This window comes from Hordeum vulgare, chromosome 4H (genome assembly GCF_904849725.1).
Source record: "Hordeum vulgare subsp. vulgare chromosome 4H, MorexV3_pseudomolecules_assembly, whole genome shotgun sequence".
Taxonomy (NCBI): domain Eukaryota; kingdom Viridiplantae; phylum Streptophyta; class Magnoliopsida; order Poales; family Poaceae; genus Hordeum; species Hordeum vulgare.
Genome location: NC_058521.1, coordinates 589,330,750 through 589,349,070, shown reverse-complemented (window position 1 = coordinate 589,349,070; position 18,321 = coordinate 589,330,750). Strand labels below are relative to the sequence as shown.

At 47.0% G+C, this 18,321-nt stretch overlaps 2 protein-coding genes across 2 annotated transcripts; both read right to left on the bottom strand.

Moving 5' to 3' along the window:
• Positions 1–4,267: 4,267 nt before the first annotated feature.
• LOC123449795 (probable E3 ubiquitin-protein ligase ATL44) lies at positions 4,268–5,407 on the bottom strand. The gene has a single exon (XM_045127127.1). It carries the CDS (start codon positions 5,368–5,370, stop codon positions 4,483–4,485), a length of 888 nt encoding a protein of 295 aa, XP_044983062.1. The 5' UTR covers positions 5,371–5,407; the 3' UTR covers positions 4,268–4,482.
• A 7,587-nt stretch (positions 5,408–12,994) lies between these two features.
• On the bottom strand, positions 12,995–18,309 carry LOC123449792 (dolichyl-diphosphooligosaccharide--protein glycosyltransferase subunit 1A). The gene is made up of 10 exons (XM_045127124.1): positions 18,096–18,309; positions 17,938–17,982; positions 16,884–17,512; positions 16,400–16,547; positions 16,120–16,296; positions 15,664–15,732; positions 15,486–15,575; positions 15,050–15,208; positions 13,530–13,754; positions 12,995–13,353 (listed from the first exon to the last, which is right to left on the bottom strand). Exons 1-10 carry the CDS (start codon positions 18,201–18,203, stop codon positions 13,162–13,164), a joined length of 1,842 nt encoding a protein of 613 aa, XP_044983059.1. The 5' UTR covers positions 18,204–18,309; the 3' UTR covers positions 12,995–13,161.
• Between the last annotated feature and the right edge of the window lie 12 nt (positions 18,310–18,321).

Here is an 18,321-nt window from a genome sequence, read left to right as displayed (position 1 = left end):
CGGTGTTATGTTCCATAAATGAGCGCTCCTAGCACGATCGGGGTTGTTATGGGGGCCCCCTTGATAATTCGTTTTAGATTAAAGCTGGTCTGGCAAGGCCCAACTTTGGTACTATATTTGCCTAATAACCTAATAAAATTGCATAGGGACTTCCCGGACCCCGAGGATAATTTAATCAACCCCCGGGCCAGTGCTCCGCATGAGTGTTGGTCCAAAACTAGAGCCGTTTGCGGGGCCAACCCGGGGCAACTCGGGAGATTTCTATCAGGCCACCGTACGCTGTGCTTATCCGTCGTGTCCTGAGAACGAGGTACGCGACTCCTATCGGAATCGTCGACACGTTGAGCGGCCTTGCTGGATTAGTTTTACCTTTGACGAGATATCTTGTGCATCGGGATTCCGGTGATGCTTTGGGTAATCTCAGAGTTGAGGTTTTCCACTAGGGAATCCGACGAGATCGCGAGCTTCGTGATTGAGAATTTCTATGCGGCTTGTGGTAATTTGTGATGGACTAGTTGGATCACCCCTGCAGGGTTAAATCTTTCGGAAAGCCGTGCCCGCGGTTATGTGGCAACGTGGAAGCTTTGTTTAACACTGGTTCTAGATAACTTGAAGTTAATTTAATTAAAACTTGTCAACTGTGTGCGTAACCGTGACTGTCTCTTTCGTGAGTTCCTTCTCCGATCGAGGACACGGTGGGGTTATGTCTGACGTAGGTAGGTGTTCAGGATCATTCATTTGGTCATCTGTAGTTCACGTCCGCTATGCGTAGATCTTCCCCCTCTTATTTCTGGTACTCGTAAGTTAGCCACCAAATATATGCTTAGTCGCTGCTGCAACCTCACCACTTAACCATACCTCACCCATTAAGCTTTGCTAGTCTTGATACCTTTGGAAATGAGATTGTTGAGTCCCCTATGGCTCACAGATTACTACAACACCACTTGCAGGTACAGGTAAAGGTTACTTGACGCGAGCGCGTTGATTGTTCATTTGGAGTTGCTTCTTCTCCTTCTTCTTCATCGATCTAGGATGGGTTCCAGGCCGGCAGCCTGTGATAGCAAGGATGGAGGTCGTTTCATTTTCTCGTTTGTTTTCGTCCGTAGTCGGGCCCTGCTATTACTCTTGATGATTATGTAATGTACTGATGTGACTCTGATGTAGCTTGTGGCGAGTGTAAGCCAACTATGTATATGTATCTCTTCTTTTCAGTACATGTACTTGTAACGATATCCATTCTTGCGACACGACGAGATGCGCTTCTATCCCTGACGAGGCCTTCGTGCCAAAGTGAGGATAGGGTCGCATCTTGGGCGTACAGGGTTTTGCGGGACGTTTGTTGCATTCCTTATGAATTGAGCTTGGAATAAAACTCTAGTTACCCTAAAAAGGTGTTTGTCCAAGTTATTCTACTGTCTGCTATGAAAAAGCATGTGGAAGATTGGACTAAACAGTGCTCAGTTTGCCAACAGGCTAAACATGAACACACACATCCAGTGGTGCTGCCATAACCTTTACTAGTGCCGACACGACCCTGGAAGGATATGACTATGGATTTCTTTGATGGGCTGCTCAAATATAAAGGATTTGAGGTGATTTTGATAGTGGTGGATCTCTTGACCAAATATGTACATTTCTAGCCCCTGAAGTGTTAGATAGTTTAAGATAGCCCCTGAAGTGTTAGATAGTTCAAGACAGAGATAGGAAATATTGTTTCATTCAAACCTAGTCTATCTCTTCTTCTGTTTCTCTTCCTCTCATATTGAATCCTTCTCTTGTTACTTTGGAAGAATCCTAGCGATATTTCAATACATGTAAACCATGGCAAACATCCAATACACACACACGTGGTTCGAGATGTAGGGTTCAATGCTTCCCATGTTTCTTACATGAAGCACCCTTATAATGCATAGTCAGAGTTTTCGTCGACACAGTGGTTTGTTTACATGGTGTTCCAGGCTCCATTGATCATGATAAAGTTTTTACCAACAATTTGTGGCGCAAGCTTTTCAAAGAGGTGGGCACCAAACTGCATTACTCTCGAGCTTATGATCCGCAAAGGGCGCGTTTGGTTGCCTGCATTAGGTCCAGCCAAGCCCGCGCGGGGTGAAAATGAGCTATTTGGTAGTGTGCGTCCACTTTTTGGCCTGCATAGCACAAACCTCAAAGCATCTCTCAGCTAGGCCCGCTAGAAACGACATTAGGCCGGTCCTAGCGGTCTGAAACAAGCCACATCGAGCGCAAGTAATGGATCCCGTTGCACGAGGGGATACACGAGGGATGCACGCTACAGTACAACCTATACGTGATATCTTCTTCGACCTCCACTAACCTCCTCTCTAATCCCCTTCTTTCTCATCCCATCCGATCTAGACAACGATGCTTCGATTCAAGATAATCTCTACACGAAAAATGTGTACATAGATGTTAGGTTCCATTCAGATGATCAATTCGTAGTTTCGTCGACCGTAGATGATCAATTGTGTGTTTATGTTTGTAGCTATTTTGGGCGCCGACAAGAGCTCCACGGCGTTTAGGAGTAGGAGGAGGTGCGATGGAAGAAGGAGGAGGCGGTGGTGGTGGTGCTGAAGTATGATAGCCTAGCATATTAGGGATGATAGACTACTCATATCAATAAGGAATTCCTTTTTTTTCGGGAGCCCGTTCGAAGAGAACTCCCAGGTTAAGCGTGCTTGGCTTGAAGTAGTTTTAGGATGGGTGGCCGACCGGGAAGTTGGTCCCTGGTGCGCATGAGTGAGGACAAAGTGCGTAGAAAAGACTAGTATTGATCTGGGGACCAGCCTAGATACAGGTGCACGGTCATGTTGTTCATGACGTTTGTGACCCGTCGTGGCACATGGCATGACACATGTACTGGACTGGATGCACAAACATTTGTGCCAAAAGGGAACATTCATGTGACCCGATGAGTGCGTAGAAAAGACTAGTATTGATTTGTGGGGCCGGTCTAGATTCCGCCATGAATAACGACCATCGACGGATGTGTCCGGGGGCGTTACATGAAGTGTGTGGCCCCGCCATGAGTAACGACCACCGGCGGGTGTGTCCAAAGGCGTTACATGAAGTGTGTGGAGGGAGCTCCAAAGCGGAGGAGTGGGGCGATGGTGGCGTCATGCTCCAGGAGGGTGAAGTGGTGGAGTCAGGCTGGGTCAGGCTGGGCTCCGGTCCGGTATCCTAGTCGCACCCTTCAAGGGCGACCACGTCGCACTCCACAAGGTCCTGCACATGAAGGGGCTGAGCACGGGGAAGGAGCAGGAGCTCACAAGGATCTCGAAGAGCATCTTGGTTTGCGTCGGTGGCACTGGTGGCCATGCCGTTCGCAACCCGATACAAGGTGTCGAGGCAAAGCACGTTAGACGATGACCGCAACAAACTCGTCCGAGTAACTATGTGTTATGTGTAGATGTTAACTCTTCACGAACTTGTTTCAGTAACTGTGTGTTATGTGTAGATGTTAACTCTTAAACGTATCCCATGTATACAATCAAACACCATATAGTTGTTGTGTTGAGTCAATGCATGACACCAAGCAAAATCGATCCCCTAACGCGCCTAGCCTCGATGTTGACAACCAAACTAAGTGCAGATATTGTCTTTTCTCTATTTTCGCTCAGCCAGGCTGAAATGAGACAATTATACAATGCAGATATTTTTAGACATAACAACCAAACGCACCCAAAGAGACGGGCGATCTGAACGTGTCAAGCAGTGTTTGGAACAATGCCTGAGGAGCGCTGTACATGACAGTCCTAAACATGGAAAATGTTGGTTAACAATGGCTGAATTCTGGCACAATTCGTCCTAGCATACATCTCTGGGACGAACCCCATTCCGAGCTTTGTATGGTATTTATCCAATTTTTTGTACAATGCAATTAGTTGCTGGCGAATTTCCATCATCTCTGGTAGAACTATCAGCTGGTCGACAGGATTTTCTGACTCGCCCGCGGGATCATCTGCGTCCAGCTCAAGAACGTATCAAACATATGCTGCGGTTGAGCAAGAAGTTTTGCTCAAACTTGAACCATATGCTCAGTCATGAGCCCTTCAGAATTACTGAGCGTATTGGTGATGCGGCTTACAGGCTAATAGTTTTACATGGGAAGTTCATTATGTGCTCAATGATCATTTTCCAGCAACGCCAATCCGGGATCGGGCACGTTAAGAAAAGACGGGGATGTCACATTCTCTACTCTGAATATTTAGAGCAATGTTTTGAAAAAGAAACTAGTTGAAGTCTTGTGTCATGCTGAAAATGCTGAAATATTTTGACTCCAGTGTCTACTGGAATTCAACGAAATTTCAGAGTGAAAACCTACTTGACGAGTCCATGGAACAGGCCAGTCACGTCAAAGAGAATGTGGAGGCATCGGTGTCAAGCTCACACTCACCCATTCACATACACGTCCGTTGTTATCCCTTCCATGCCATGTCCAGGCCGGGACGCGCTCGCTGGAGCATGTCAAGGCAAGAATTGGGCGGCGGCCGACGAGGAGGAAGAGGAGGCCTCCTCCATGGCCTCGCACTTGCGGCACCGCTTGGGCGGGGGCGGCATCCCGCGTGGCGCGGCGTCGGCGACGACGACGACGACGACGCGGCGGCAGGAAGGGCAGGAGGAGTGCGCGCGGAGCCAGGCGTCGACGCAGGCGACGTGGAAGCCGTGGCCGCACTGCGGCAGCACGCGGATCTCCTCCTTGTCGGCGAACTCCGACAGGCAGATGGCGCACTCCGAGAGGAGGACCCCCTCCCGCTCCTCCCCGGCCATGGCCCCGCGCGCCGCGACGGCGTCCTCGTACGCCAGCCTCGGCAGCGCCATGAGCGCCCTCTTCTTGAGCCCCTTGCTCGGCGCGGCCGCGTCGGGGGCGGCGGATCTGGCGCCCCCGGCGCCGCGCCGGGAGCGCGCGCAGCCGGTGACGGCGGCGAGGCCGACGACGCAGAGGAGCGCGCAGAGCAGCGCGGCGAGGATGACCACGACGTCGGAGTCGGCGCCGAGGGCGTCGGGCGGCTCGGCGGCCTGGAACTGGCCGGGGTAGGTCTGCAGCAGGCGGCGCGCCGACGCCATTTGGTTGGTTCTTGGCCGTACCACTGGATCAGGGCGAGGTGGGGTGGAAGAAGGAATCAAGAATGGCAGTGGCGGGCAGGCAGGGGAAGCCGGGAAGGGAAGGGGGGTTTCGGCGCGGGCGGCAGTAACTCTTACTGGTGGTGATGGCACGCGTATTAATGCGGGCTTGAGGGCGACAGCGGAGGCCGGTGGCGTCCGTGCGCCATGGGCAGTCACTCCGTGTGCCGCGCTCTCTGCCTGCACCGCATTTGGTTTTACCTTTTGGCCGTGGTCATTACATGAATGCATGTACCGGCGGCGGGCGGTAGGTGGGCGGCGAGGCGCAGTGCAGTGCAGTGCAGTGTAGTCCGTAGCGAGGTGGGTGGGGGCTGGCCTTGCAGTCACGTCGCCTTCTCTTTCTCGGTCGATGGAGCCGTGTTCCCTCCCTCGTAGGGGGCTAGAAACGAAACCAGCGTCCGCTACAAGCACGCCGCCCTTAGTTGTGTCCGTGATTTTTCGACAAAGGGTGAATTTTATTGTCTTGAAATCAACCATCAATCTGCGTATAGCCAAAATACACACAACCATTACAAATGTGCCCGCACACAAAAACACCGCCAAATAACAAAGTCATATTTCACCGAAGCTATACTAAGAAGAAGAAGAAATTCAAATCGATCAAGTATGCATGAACAAACTATAAGTATGAACATGTCGGCACCAACCATCTTATGACACCACAAGGATAAAGAGATTTTTTAACAATAACATGTTTAAGAAGAAAGCGTCACTCAAACGTCGTCGGCACAGGATCTCACCACCAAAGGTGATACGGGGCAAACTCGAAGGTGTTGATCTTTTCACATTTGAAGGGGAGAAAGGAAGGAAATCAAGAGAATACACAAACAGTCAAGAACGATATCCCAACCACACATCCACTAGACTCATAAGAACACAAGAGATACAATGAACTGAGTTCAATGAACGTATACAAGTAACGGTAGTCTTCGACTCAGGAGGAGGGGCCTTGGTATTCCGAAGGATCTTCCCTAGAGAGGGGCCTTGGCATCCACGAGTAGAGGTGTTCAACTCCATGGGAGAAGGAAGTGGAAGGAGCAATGCTCAACTAGTCTATGAGCCCAACACATTGCTAACCCTAAAAAGTCCACGTGGTGAAGTATTTATAGTCTAAGACGAGATAGAGGGGTACATGACCCAAGGCCCGAGTGGTTGTGCGCACAGGTTCCGAATGTCCGGAGGTTACTGATCCTCCGGCGGCTTGGGAAGTCCCGGACGTCCGGAGCGGGTCGGACTTTCGAGGCTTTGGTGGTGATGTGGTGGCGCCGGGCGTTCAGAGGTTGTCGGACGTCCGGCCGCTGGACCGTGTCGGATGTCCGGAAGACTTCGGTCTTCCGTGGATTTGGTGCTGATGTCGTGGCACCGGAAGTCCGGAGGCGCTCGGACGTCCAGCCATTGGACTGTGTTGGATGTTCGGACTACGTCGGACGTTCGGTCGTTGTAGAGTTCAGCTAGGCCTTCTGGCTGGTTGTCCTCCAGGTTGCCGAATGTCCGGAGTAGGCCGATCGTTTGATGGATGTAGCATGTCTGCGACTCCTCTTGGGTCTTTCCGAGCTTGGTATCTGTGTTGTCCTTCGTGACCGTTCCACGACCTTCCTCCGAATACGTGAGTATACAAAGTGTTTTCGCTTGAGATAGTGACCACGTTCCGGCGTTTTCGGTAAGGAGAGATGTGACCTCAGTTTTCGATGGCAAGTGTGTGAGCTCTCGTCATAGGACCACTTTGATCTTGAGGTGATGGTGAAGGCTCCATGGGGATGACCATGGGATTCTCCACATCATCTCCCCCCTCCCTTTGGGAAATATCCGTCCTCGGATTGTAATCCTCATCGCCATGGAAAGGGGATTGGTCCTTGACGTTGAATGTGTCGCTCACGTTGTATTTATCGCGTGGGATGTCGATCTTGTAGGCATTTTCGTTGTAGTGTTCCAACACCTTAAAACACCCATCGGCGCGAGGAAGTAGCTTGGACTTGCGCTCGGTGGGGAATCGATCCTTGCGAAGGTGTAGCCACACAAGATTGCCGGTCTTGAACACCATGGGGTGCTTGTTGATGTTGTGCTTGGTGGTGTCTCATTCCACTTGATATTCGATCGTGCTCCTTGTATCTTCATGCATCTTTGTGATATAGATTGACCTTGCACTTGCTTCCATGCGAACATGCTCTTGGGGTGGTAGAGTAAGTATATATAGAAAAGATCATGGACGCCACGAGGAGCTCCAGAATGATCCAGAGGTAAAGATTTATATATAGGAAAGTGGTATTCGGGTTCCGGAAAAGTTTCAGGGTTTTCCGGTATTGCACCAGGAGTGTCGAAAGGGTTCCGGGGATCCACCGGGAGGGGCCCACCCATTCCGGGGGGCACATGGGCCTAAGAGTTGGCGCACCAGCCCCTGGTGGGCTGTGTAGCCGACCCTAAGAAGGCCCATGCGCCCCAAGGGTAGGTGGAGGAGGTGCCTTGGTGGAGGAGGAGTCCTCCCTAGGGGTGTCCACCTCCCTTGTTGGAGGTGGACTCTTCCCCTATTTCGACCGACCCACCCTTCTTGGAGGAGGGGCCAAGGTTGAGCCCTACCTACCCCTTCCTCCTATAAATAGAGATGGAGAGGGAGGCAGCAAACATACAATTGTTTGGCGGCGCCATACCTCTCTCTCTCATAGTAATTCTCGTCGTGATCGCAATAGCGCTTGACGAAGCCCTGTAGAGATTGCACCACCACCGCCACCGCCACCACCATGTCGTCATGCTGCCGGAGTACTCAACATCTACTTCACCATCGCTCGCTGGATCGAGGAGGTGAAGGCGTCATCGAGTTGTACGTGTGCTGAACACGAAGGTGACGTTCGTTCGACACTTGATTGGGACGTTCGTGATCGGATCACGGGATGGATCGTGATTGGATCCCGAAGACGTTCGACTACACCAACCGCGTTTCTCAACTCTTCCGCTTAGCAATCTACAAGGGTATGTAGATGCACTCCCCCTCTCGTAGATTTTGGTTTTCATAGGTTGATCTTGGTGAGCGTAGGAATTTTTTTGTTTCCCATGCAATGTTCCCCAACACTTTCGATGCTCCACTGTCTTGTTTTGGTCTAGAAAAAATCAAAAAAAGTTTCAGGTCAATTAGACTTCGTTTGGTGCTGGAACTTGAAAAGTGGGAAAACACGCAGAAAACAGCAAGTGGCATTGGGCATTGGGTCAATAGTTTAGTGCTAAAAAATAATATAAATTGGTATATAAGTGCATAAAAAGTGTTCTAAAATGGTAACATAATAGCATGGAATAATCAAGAAATTATACTCCCTCCGTCACGGTTTAGAAGGCACGCTTGGAAAATCTCTGGGACCAAGGTAGTCACCGATTGATTGTGGGATGTAGTAGGTGTAGATGCTAATGCGCCTAATCAACTGAGAAAATACTAGTACTAATGCGTGAGCAACAAATTTTGAGGGCGCATGCATGAGTAGTACTAGTACTAATTAATGAGAGTAATTGCTTTCACGCCTTAAATCTTGTTTATTTTGAAAATGCACGCAAGTTTAACTGTGCCTTCTAAACCATGACGGATGAAGTAGATACATTGAAGATGTATCAACATCCAACGGATATTTAGGGTCGTCCATTTGGTGATTCGTATTACGTTGTGTTTGGATGTGTGTATTGGAGGCGTCTGTATTGAATTGGTTTCATTTCCAATTCAACTATGAAAATGTAATGGGTATGAATACGAATTCGGCTATTTGGGTGTTAACTGAATTGGCACATGGAATCATACCCAGGTTTCAATACGGAATCATGTTTGGATGACAAACGATGGAATTGCATCGCAACATAACTATGTGCATCAAAACATATATTCTTGTTGCAATGTGTGACTATAATTTGATGATCATATAGGATTTTATTTACCAAATTTAACAACACAATGATGACCCACAAGTATAGGGGATCAATCTTAGTCCTTTCGATAAATAAGAGTGTCGAACCCAACAAGGAGCACAAGGAAATGACAAGCGGTTTTCATCAAGGTAATTTCTGCAAGCACTAAAATGGCGGTAACAAGTTGTTTGATAGCAAGATAATTATAACAAGTAACGAGTAGCAATAGTAACAATAAGTGCAGCAAGGTAGCCCAATTCTTTTGTAGCAAAGGACAAGCCGAAACAGTTTCTTATAATAGGCAAAGCATTCTTGAGGGCACACGGGGATCTCATCTAGTTACTTTACTCATGTCGGGTTAATTCGGGTTCGGTACTTTGATAATTTGATATGTGGGTGACCGGTGCTTGGGTGTTGTTCTTACTCGAGCAAGTCTCCCACTTATGATTAACTCTCCTGCAAGCATATGCAACTACGAGAAAAGTATTAATAATAAATTCTAACCATAGCATTAAATATAATGATCTAAATCAGCCCCTTACGGAATAGCGCATAAACTAGGGTTTAAGTTTCTGTCACTCTCGCAACTCATCATCTAATAACTAATCCACAATGCATTCCCTTATGCCCAAAGATGGTGAAGTGTTATGTAGTCGATGTTCACATAACACCACTAAGGGAATCACAATGTTCATATCATCAAAATATCAAACGAATATCAGCTTCACATGACTACTTGCAACATGACTTCTCACGTGCCCTCAAGAACAAAAGTAACTACTCACAGGTGATAAAAATGCTCATGATCATAGAGGTATCAAATAGCATATTGAATCTGAACATATGATCTTCCACCAAATAAACCAAAAGCATCAACTACAAGATGTAATCAACACTACTAGTCACCTCCAATTACCAATCCGAGGTTCCGGTACAAGATTGGGCACAAGAGATGCACTAGGGTTTTGAGAGGAGATGGTGCTGTTGAAGATGCTGATGAAGATTGGCCTCCCCAAGATGAGAGGGTTGTTGGTGATGACGATGGCCTCGATTTCCCCCTTCAGGAGGGAAGTTCCCCCGGCGGAAACGCTCCGCGAGAGGGCAAAAGTGTTCCTGCCCAAGTTCTGCCTCGAGATGGCGACGCTCCGTCCTGAAAGTCCTCTCCTTATTTTTTCCAGGTCAAACGTGAATATATATACCAGAAGATGGTCGCCAGAAGTGGGCTGGATGGCCCACTACCCACCAGGGTGGTGGAAGAGGAAGGGAAGGGACGACCAGCCGAAGATACTTGTGCTGCCATAGTCGATCTAGCTGGGTGTCGTCGTCGACCTCTTCATTGTGTTCTCTACTTCTCTTATGTCCTTGTTTCCTCCCCTTCTCCCTGCTTCGTCCATATCCGCGTGAACCAGTATGTTTTGCGGGAGAGAGACAATTAGGCCGAAATAGGAGCGGGAGGGCTCCGAATCGCTGGGACGGTAGTTTGCGTGCGAGAAAAATGCATATGTATTTGTTACAGTTTCGACATGATGTTTCAGAGTATTGAGAGCAGCGCAATACCAAATCCAATTCGACAGCCCAATATAGACATCCAAACACAGCGTTATAGTTGCTCTTGGGTACCCACGCTGATGCATGCGAAGAAAAAAAAAGCTCGGTGGCGATCGGGACGCTCTGCGCTTTTGTGTGTGTTTCCACTTTGGCCATTCACATATAACCCAGTCAGCCAGTCAATCGACGAGGTAGAATGCGCGAGTTATCCATCGTGTCGCGATCTTGTGTGTGCGATGCATAACAAATAAATCATCAGAGGAGGAACATATCTCTTTTCCTCCACCACAAGGAAAGAGCCTAGGTCTCCCCCCCCTCCCGTCGGCGCCGCCGCCGGTTAGCCCCATTCCCAATGCCCTTTGGGCCATGAAGGTGAGAAGAACCTCGGCTCCCCGCTGGCGGGAGTGACCCATTCTCATTTTTGTTAGGTTCAACGTTTTGTTTAGGGCTCCGTGGTGGCGACGATGCCCCTCGGTAGGAATAATGTCTCTCACGTTCATTTCCCGCTCCGATGGTGCATCTAGCTTTGTCGGAGGACGTGCGGGTGTGTGTCTTCGTTAGATCTCACGGAATTCGGTCGGTGCCGATCTTCGATAGATCTGTTTGGATCCGGACTTCGTTTGAGTGTTTACAGGTTTGATCCTTTCAATCTACGACCTTGTTCATCAGCAATGGTTGCTGCTCTGCTGCACTGATCTTACGTGGGCTTAACACGATGACTTTTCAACTGGTCTACTACATACAACAAGGTTTGCCCGGCTTAGCAAGGGAAAGGCGATGACAGCAGCATGCCTTCCCTCGCCCCAGTGTTTGCAGTCGTCATTAGGTGATCTACGGACATGATTGTAATTTTTATTATCTTCGATGTTCTTTGTACTGTCGTAACTGAAAATGAATAGGAGTAGATTGAAAGTGTTTCATACACATGAAAAATAAATAAATCATCAGAGCCGAAGAAGACAACACAGAAGAGCTCAGTGGCGAATGGGATGCTCCGCTCTTTTGGCCCATGTTTCTTTCTTGCTTTTCCTAACTACTCCAGTATACTAGTAGATCGGCACGGGGATGGCAATGATGATGTCCTCTGGCTTTCAGCAAGCCATGGCACGAGATGGATGATTCGACTTGGGACGGCTCCGTCGCAATCTGATCATCATCGCCTGCACGCACGCCGCGGCACCACGAGATGGGGGCTGCTGCTCCGGCCTGCGTGGGTAGCAGAAGCTTCTGCCTACAAGTAGCCAGCCGCAACCAGTGGGTGGGCCGGTGCAAGTTTCTCGTATGGCGTGCGTTGGGAAACGGGGCAATGGTTCGATCCAACGCATCCAAGGGGACAGAGTTCGAGAGAAAGCAGCGAGTAGGACTGTAGGAGTAGCAGAGCAAGATGGAGTTGGCTTCGTTGCTCACCACTTCTTTCCGTCCGGCTAAACGAAATGTACTGCAGTTGTTTTTCCAGATCGCCGTAGATCAAGGGCACGAGGCAGCTTTGGGGAAAAGAAGCAGAGGTTCGATCTATACCACTACTACTACTAGTGATCAATTCGTGGCAGTTATTCTCTCATGTACTGTATTGTGGTAAGTAGTACTTCTAAATATAAGTTTTTATAAAGATTTTACTAAGACTACATAGGAAATAAAACAAGTGAATCTACGCTCTAAAATACGTCTATATATATTCGTATGTGGTCTTCTAGCGAAAACTCTAAAAAGGCTTATACTTTTTTAATATAAGTCTTTTAAGAGATTTCAATACATATTACATACGGAACAAACTAAATAAACCTACACTCTGAAATATGTCTATATACATCGTATGTAGTTTGTAGTGTAATTTTTTAAAATACTTATATTTAGAAACGGAGAAAGTATTTAGGAACGGAGGGAGTATAAAGGATTCAACCTTCAGAATGTCCCCCAAGGCTCTCAACTTTATTCTTGCAACTACTGTTGTTGAAATCAGCACTAGTGGTCCAACTATAATTGGCAGTCATTCACTGCTAGCAAAGAGCTTAACCCCCAACTATCTGAAGCAACCACCACTACCTGTCGGAAGAAATTTTTGAAGCAAGCACCAATATTCTCTGTAGTTCTGATGTGAAAGTCTACCAGGCACATACACACCAAGTGTAGCATTAGCAAAATCATTTAACCATAACACGTGCAGTGACGTAAAAGAGAATCTACAAACCACTCACCACTTGCCAACTTTGATGGTCTGATTCAAATGGCACCGAGTTCCATAACTTCCATTTACCCGTCGCTTTGGCCGCGGCAATGATGATGGGAATCACAGAAACGCATCAGTACCATGATAACTGAACAGATGAAAATGCCCACTAATCTGGAACAATGACCACCACCAGTTTGGCAAAAGGGGTCTCAAGGGGGTGGTTCCACATGATTTCGTTTTTATCATGATGCAAAAAGATTAATCGGTTCCAAAATGATTACGGTGCTTATATCAAGTTACAACGGTCTACTGATAACCTTAGCCTCAGGAACTAGGATAACGGGCCTACCAACACAACATCTACACACAAAGTGGAGATGACATTCAGCCTAATCGCTAACGATATAAGATGAGACCGGACTCGCTCATATCTCGCTAAGGTACTCTAGAAGAGATTCGACCTCTTGCCTCAGCGCAGCGATCTTCTGCTGCTGGGAAGCAATCCGGTTTTCTATGTCTTGCCCGCGCTGCTTCTTCTCGAAGCTGTCAACCACCGTGGCATGCCTCGCCATGAGCTTCTCCTGCATCTCTCTCTCCTTCGCAACCAGGTCCTCTAGCTGCAGCAGCAACGCAAACGGTAACGTAAATCAGTTTTTTGTAATCAGAGTAAGTAAAGCAGAAAGACAGTCAAGATTTATATTGCACGGTATGGAAAGATCAAATGTTGTCTCGCAATTTCACTTTTGATATGCAACTCAACATAAATGTGGTCGCAGAAGTTTGTTGAACAAACCTTTGGCCATATCAGATAAGACTGAGGGGATGACTGTACAGATAACAACAGTGGCTTCAACTCTTTTGCTAATTCCTTAAACTGTGCATCAGCGGCTTTACGAGTTGCTTTGCATGATTTTGTGTCTCCAGTCCTAGACAAATCGTGCAATGATATCTCTAGCTTATCATGAACAGCTAAGCACTGCTCAAAGATACCCTGGATCTGCTGGACAGTGGCTTGCACCTGCACCAGGAGAATAAAAGAGCCATCAGAAATCAGCACTGAAGGATGGTCAAAACAGCAAGGATAAAACTGAAGAAAGATAACAACAACCTCTTTATTTACAAGGGAAAAAAACATTATTCATTATTCCAATCCATAAATAAAGGTCAAAAAATGGCCATGGCTCTTGCCTATTTTATTAGGTTCAAATTTGTTCTGCAATAATAATATATTCAATAGCTTTTCAACTTGATATTTCCTTTCCTTTATATTGAAACATTTTTTTAGGTTTATCTTTATACTGAAACAACTTGATGTTCAGCTCTTAGTCAACTTTTCAAACCAGCCTTTTGCCCTTCTAGCACCCTGAACTGTTCATTTCATTTATTTCGCCATACGTAAGCCGCCCAAAGACCGAAAACCCAGCTTTATTATCGTATAACCAAGGTTTTTGAGTCGACGAGTCGCTCAGGGGGGGCGACTATAGACTAGTCGTGACTAGTCTAGACTCATGGTCGACGAGTTGACATGTGACCAGGGGAGGAGCAGACCAGCAGCAGCAGCAACCAGGAGAGGAGGGGAGGAGCAGACCAGCAGAAGCAGCAACCAGGGGAGGAGGGGAGGAGCAGCAACGGCAACCAGGGGAGGGGACGAGCAGCAGCAGCAGCAACCAGGGGATGAGGGGACGAGCAGCAAACCAGGGGTGGCGGCGGCTGCCAAGGAGAGGGTTGGGTCGACGGGGACTGGTTCGATCTAGGTTTCCAGGGGGGGTTGGCAAGCAAATACAGTAAAAAAAAACATATGACAGATGGGGCTAAAAAAATGAGTCCTTCGACCCAGAAACCACGACTAGTCGAGACTAGTCGCTCGACTAATCTCAAGAGTCGAGTCGAGAGGTTGAGTCGACCTGGAAGTGCGACTCATCAACTAGTCGACGACTAGTCGTGACCAGTCAAGCGACTCAAAAACAGAGCGTATAACCCCCTGCCTGCAGCATGGCCCTCAAGTCCCAGTGCCACCATAACAAACAACACAACAGTAGAACTAGACTAAACAACTGTTTGGGAATCATCCAGTCCTTCAATGCTTTCCTAGTACATGTTATTACATTGCTCCACAAAAGTTTGTCACCTTCGGAGTTATTATTGGCAAGTTAATTTAGTACTACCTCTGCACCAAAATGTAAGACGTTTTTGTAGGCTAAACTAGCCTACAAAAACATCTTATGTTTTGCTATGGAGGGAGTATATTTTTCGTGGGTCCATGATCCCAATAATTTGAAGCGGTTTAACCTTTTGAGGCTTAAATAATTATACCTCATCCCATTGCAGCTTTGCCAGATAGGAAGGAGAGTTCTTAGAGATTGACATGTCAGTGTGCATGTAGGCAATACATGCAACAAACAGGAGGAAGAAGCCAGTAATCAACATCATCGGCTCTATGAGCAACGAGATGTTATTGAATTTGTAGTACACCTGCATATTGCAAAGGAATCAACAAATAGTTAGCTACAGTTCACAGCTTCACATAAATCACTGCTTAGGTATCAGTACAAAACAACTAACAGAAAGCATTGTTGCTAACGCAGCATTTCCAGTAGCAGCTTTAAGTATTGTCTCGTGTGATAAAGAACTGGTCTTATTACCATTTTTACAGATTACTTATTCAGTTTGGCTAACAATTTGGCCAGTCCGCAATTTTCATCATGCAAGTGTACAAACTACATGCACAACAATAATTCTGAAGACAAACCTGGAAATGCAAATTATGCTCTGGAATAACATCAGCCTTCTCCAAGATGAGAACTGGCCTTCCAGCAATGTCAAGGTGTGAATACTTCACCTGCACCACACATCACTTCTATTACAACGATGAATAGGATGGACTAGTTCCTAGTTGTTCAGTTATATATCATCCAATGAGGGATCACCTCTTGCCATTGATTTGCTGGAAATGGAGCTGAAACATCAAAATCCTTTGAACCTTCAGGTAGAACCACCTGTTCAAAAAAAAATTTATATACAAGGGTAAGAGGGAAGTTATGTGAAATTATTTACATTACTGGAAGCGGACCGTGCAGATAAAATCATAAAATCAATAGCGATTGATATCAGTTCAGGGAAACATGGCCATATTGATGTTTTCTCGTATGTTATATCTAGAAATGATGAGAGGATCTAGAGCTTGGAGCATAAATAAGCACAGGTTTTATTTCAATGCCAAAGAAACAGTCAAATCACATGGAAAATATGTTTAGAGACTGAAACACTGGAACAGTGAAGCCTAGAGGCTGAAACACTGGAACAGTGAAGCCCAATGGATGAAAGAAAAGCAGGAGAGAGAAAACCCATATCCTTGATGATATTTGATGCAACTGACTTCATACCTTTACAATAAGCTTTTCTATGAGAATCTCCTCCATCGGAGAACCAAATGTTATATTGAGAAATCTCCTTCCATCAGAACTGAAAACAAAGTCTTCAAGAGGTAAACCATAACCAATGGTAAAGGTTGTTTGCCAACCACCAAACAAGGGAAACCTCGGTTCAATTTCCAGTTGGGTCTGCAATAAGATTGTTGGACATGTAAAAGTATTCAGCATACATGCTTTGCACTTTTGTTGGGACCATTAAACCTTGATAAATGAGATAAAATAGCAGCAGTACCTTCTTAGAATCACTCCATAGGTGTGATGTTGAAATATTACCAATTTCATCTCTGTAATAAATAGAGTGGGCCCTTGGAGGCAATCTAGCAATGAGATGCCTAAATGATGAAACCCCTCTTGCATAAGGTCTAGACTGGTAGTCAAGCCTACAAACAGAAACATGTAATTAGTTATTTCTGTACACGACTTCTCGACTACCCCCTCTGGCTCCAAAAAGAAGGCACACACACTTTTTGGGATTCAAGTTTGATCATGAATTTTAAGAATAAAATGTGGGTTATGTGTCACCAAAATTATAGCAATTAAATTCGTATCCAAAAGAACTATTCGATCGTATAATTTTAAATTACATGACTTGTGTATTATTGGCATGATTGATGGTGAACGTTAAATCTCGAAAAATGTCCGCGCCCTCTTTTTGGAGTTGGGAGAGTAACCTACAAGTTGAGCCATCTCAAACACAAGTTAGAACAGATACAAACCTGGAGAATTCACCCTTCAGTCTGGCACCACCATGAACAATGTTGTAATGTTCTGTAATCTGTACGTTCCCCCAGTGAGATATCTCAATCTCCCTTATAAGTTCCTTTGCAACTGCAAACGGGTTGTTGTTCTCAAAGTGCACAATAATAGGGTTGTAGGAAAACGGGGGAACATCTTCATACGGTCCATATTTTAGCTCGGATTCCACAAGTTTTGTGTTTCCATATTTTGTGTACGATTCAACCCTTCCACCAGGCAATCTGATACTAAGTGTCTGAACCTTAACAGGGTAAGGAGACAGATAGTGAGAGCTATCCTGAAAGACAACAAGCTGCGAATCGGCTTGGGTGATCTCTTCTGGGAATGGCTGGAGAAAGTGTGTAAATACAGTCAAGACATCCAAGTGAAGAATCTTCCCCTTTTCCAAAGGTTTGTTTAGCAAAGCTGAAAAGAAGGTCAGTTCTGGGGGAACACCGGAAGGCTCAACAACTTCAATCGGAAGAATACTACTCAGACCCTTCACTTTTCCCTCAGTACCAAATGCTCTGATCGCTGCCAAGTTTTTTGATTGGATGTTGGGAAAAGCCAGCAAGACTTTAGAGACGGGCTCTGAGCCAGCATTTTCAACCTGAAATCGATAGGGGTACATAATTAACAGCAGCATTCCAACATAACAAATACGACCGTGCAAAGCCCATCCAGTACAGGATACCACTTGCAAGAAACATGTGCACTTGGCAACAGAACGATTCTAGTTAATGCTATTTAAGGATTTAAGAATTACAGAGCCCCTATTGCTGATAGTCTGATACAGCGACACCTATTTGACATACTGGTAAAAAAGTGAGGCAGTGCCCACAAGCATGAACCAAGGAAGGTCTCAGGTTCATGAAATGCTAACTACATGAACACACCACAATCATGTTAATCAGGGCAAAGGTGGCACGTACAAAAAAGCATTACTACTTGAGTAGGTTGTTCACGGGGTTGGAACAGTGAGCCGAAGGACTAAATTCGCAATTCCCACTGCAGGAGTAGAGCGCAGCAGCATACCTTGAGCGAGGTGAGGACGCGGACGATGTGCGAAGTCAGGTCAACCTGCAACACGAGAGAAGGATAGGATCACTTCGAGGCCATCAGATCCGAGACGACACCCGCGGCGGGTCCTGAGATCTGAGGAGCTAGCGGGTGGGGGTGGGGAGGCCACTGACCTTCCGATCCGCCCTGGAGATGACGAGATCGGCGCGCGCGGCGGAGCCGCAGGCGCCGACGAGGAGGAGGAGGAGGAGGGGCGCGGCGAGGCGGGGCGGCGGCGCCATGCTGGGCGGCCAGATCGCGTCGCGGGCGTTGGCGACACGGCGAGATGGGGCTGGACCGGCGGAGGAAGAAGCGCTTTAAACCCTCCTCGGGCTCGGTCGGACCCGTCTGTCTGTGTGT

Bases quoted from the DNA above. Each gene is read 5' to 3' on its own strand.
- LOC123449795 (XM_045127127.1), bottom strand. From the start codon at position 5,370: ATGCATTCATGTAATGACCACGGCCAAAAGGTAAAACCAAATGCGGTG.
- LOC123449792 (XM_045127124.1), bottom strand. From the start codon at position 18,203: ATGGCGCCGCCGCCCCGCCTCGCCGCGCCCCTCCTCCTCCTCCTCCTC. The intron at 16,548-16,883 runs GTTTGTATCTGT...TTCTGTTTGTAG, and splicing joins CTGAAGGGTGAATTCTCCAG to GCTTGACTACCAGTCTAGAC. The intron at 13,755-15,049 runs GTATAATTATTT...CTCCTGGTGCAG, and splicing joins CAAAGCTGCAATGGGATGAG to GTGCAAGCCACTGTCCAGCA.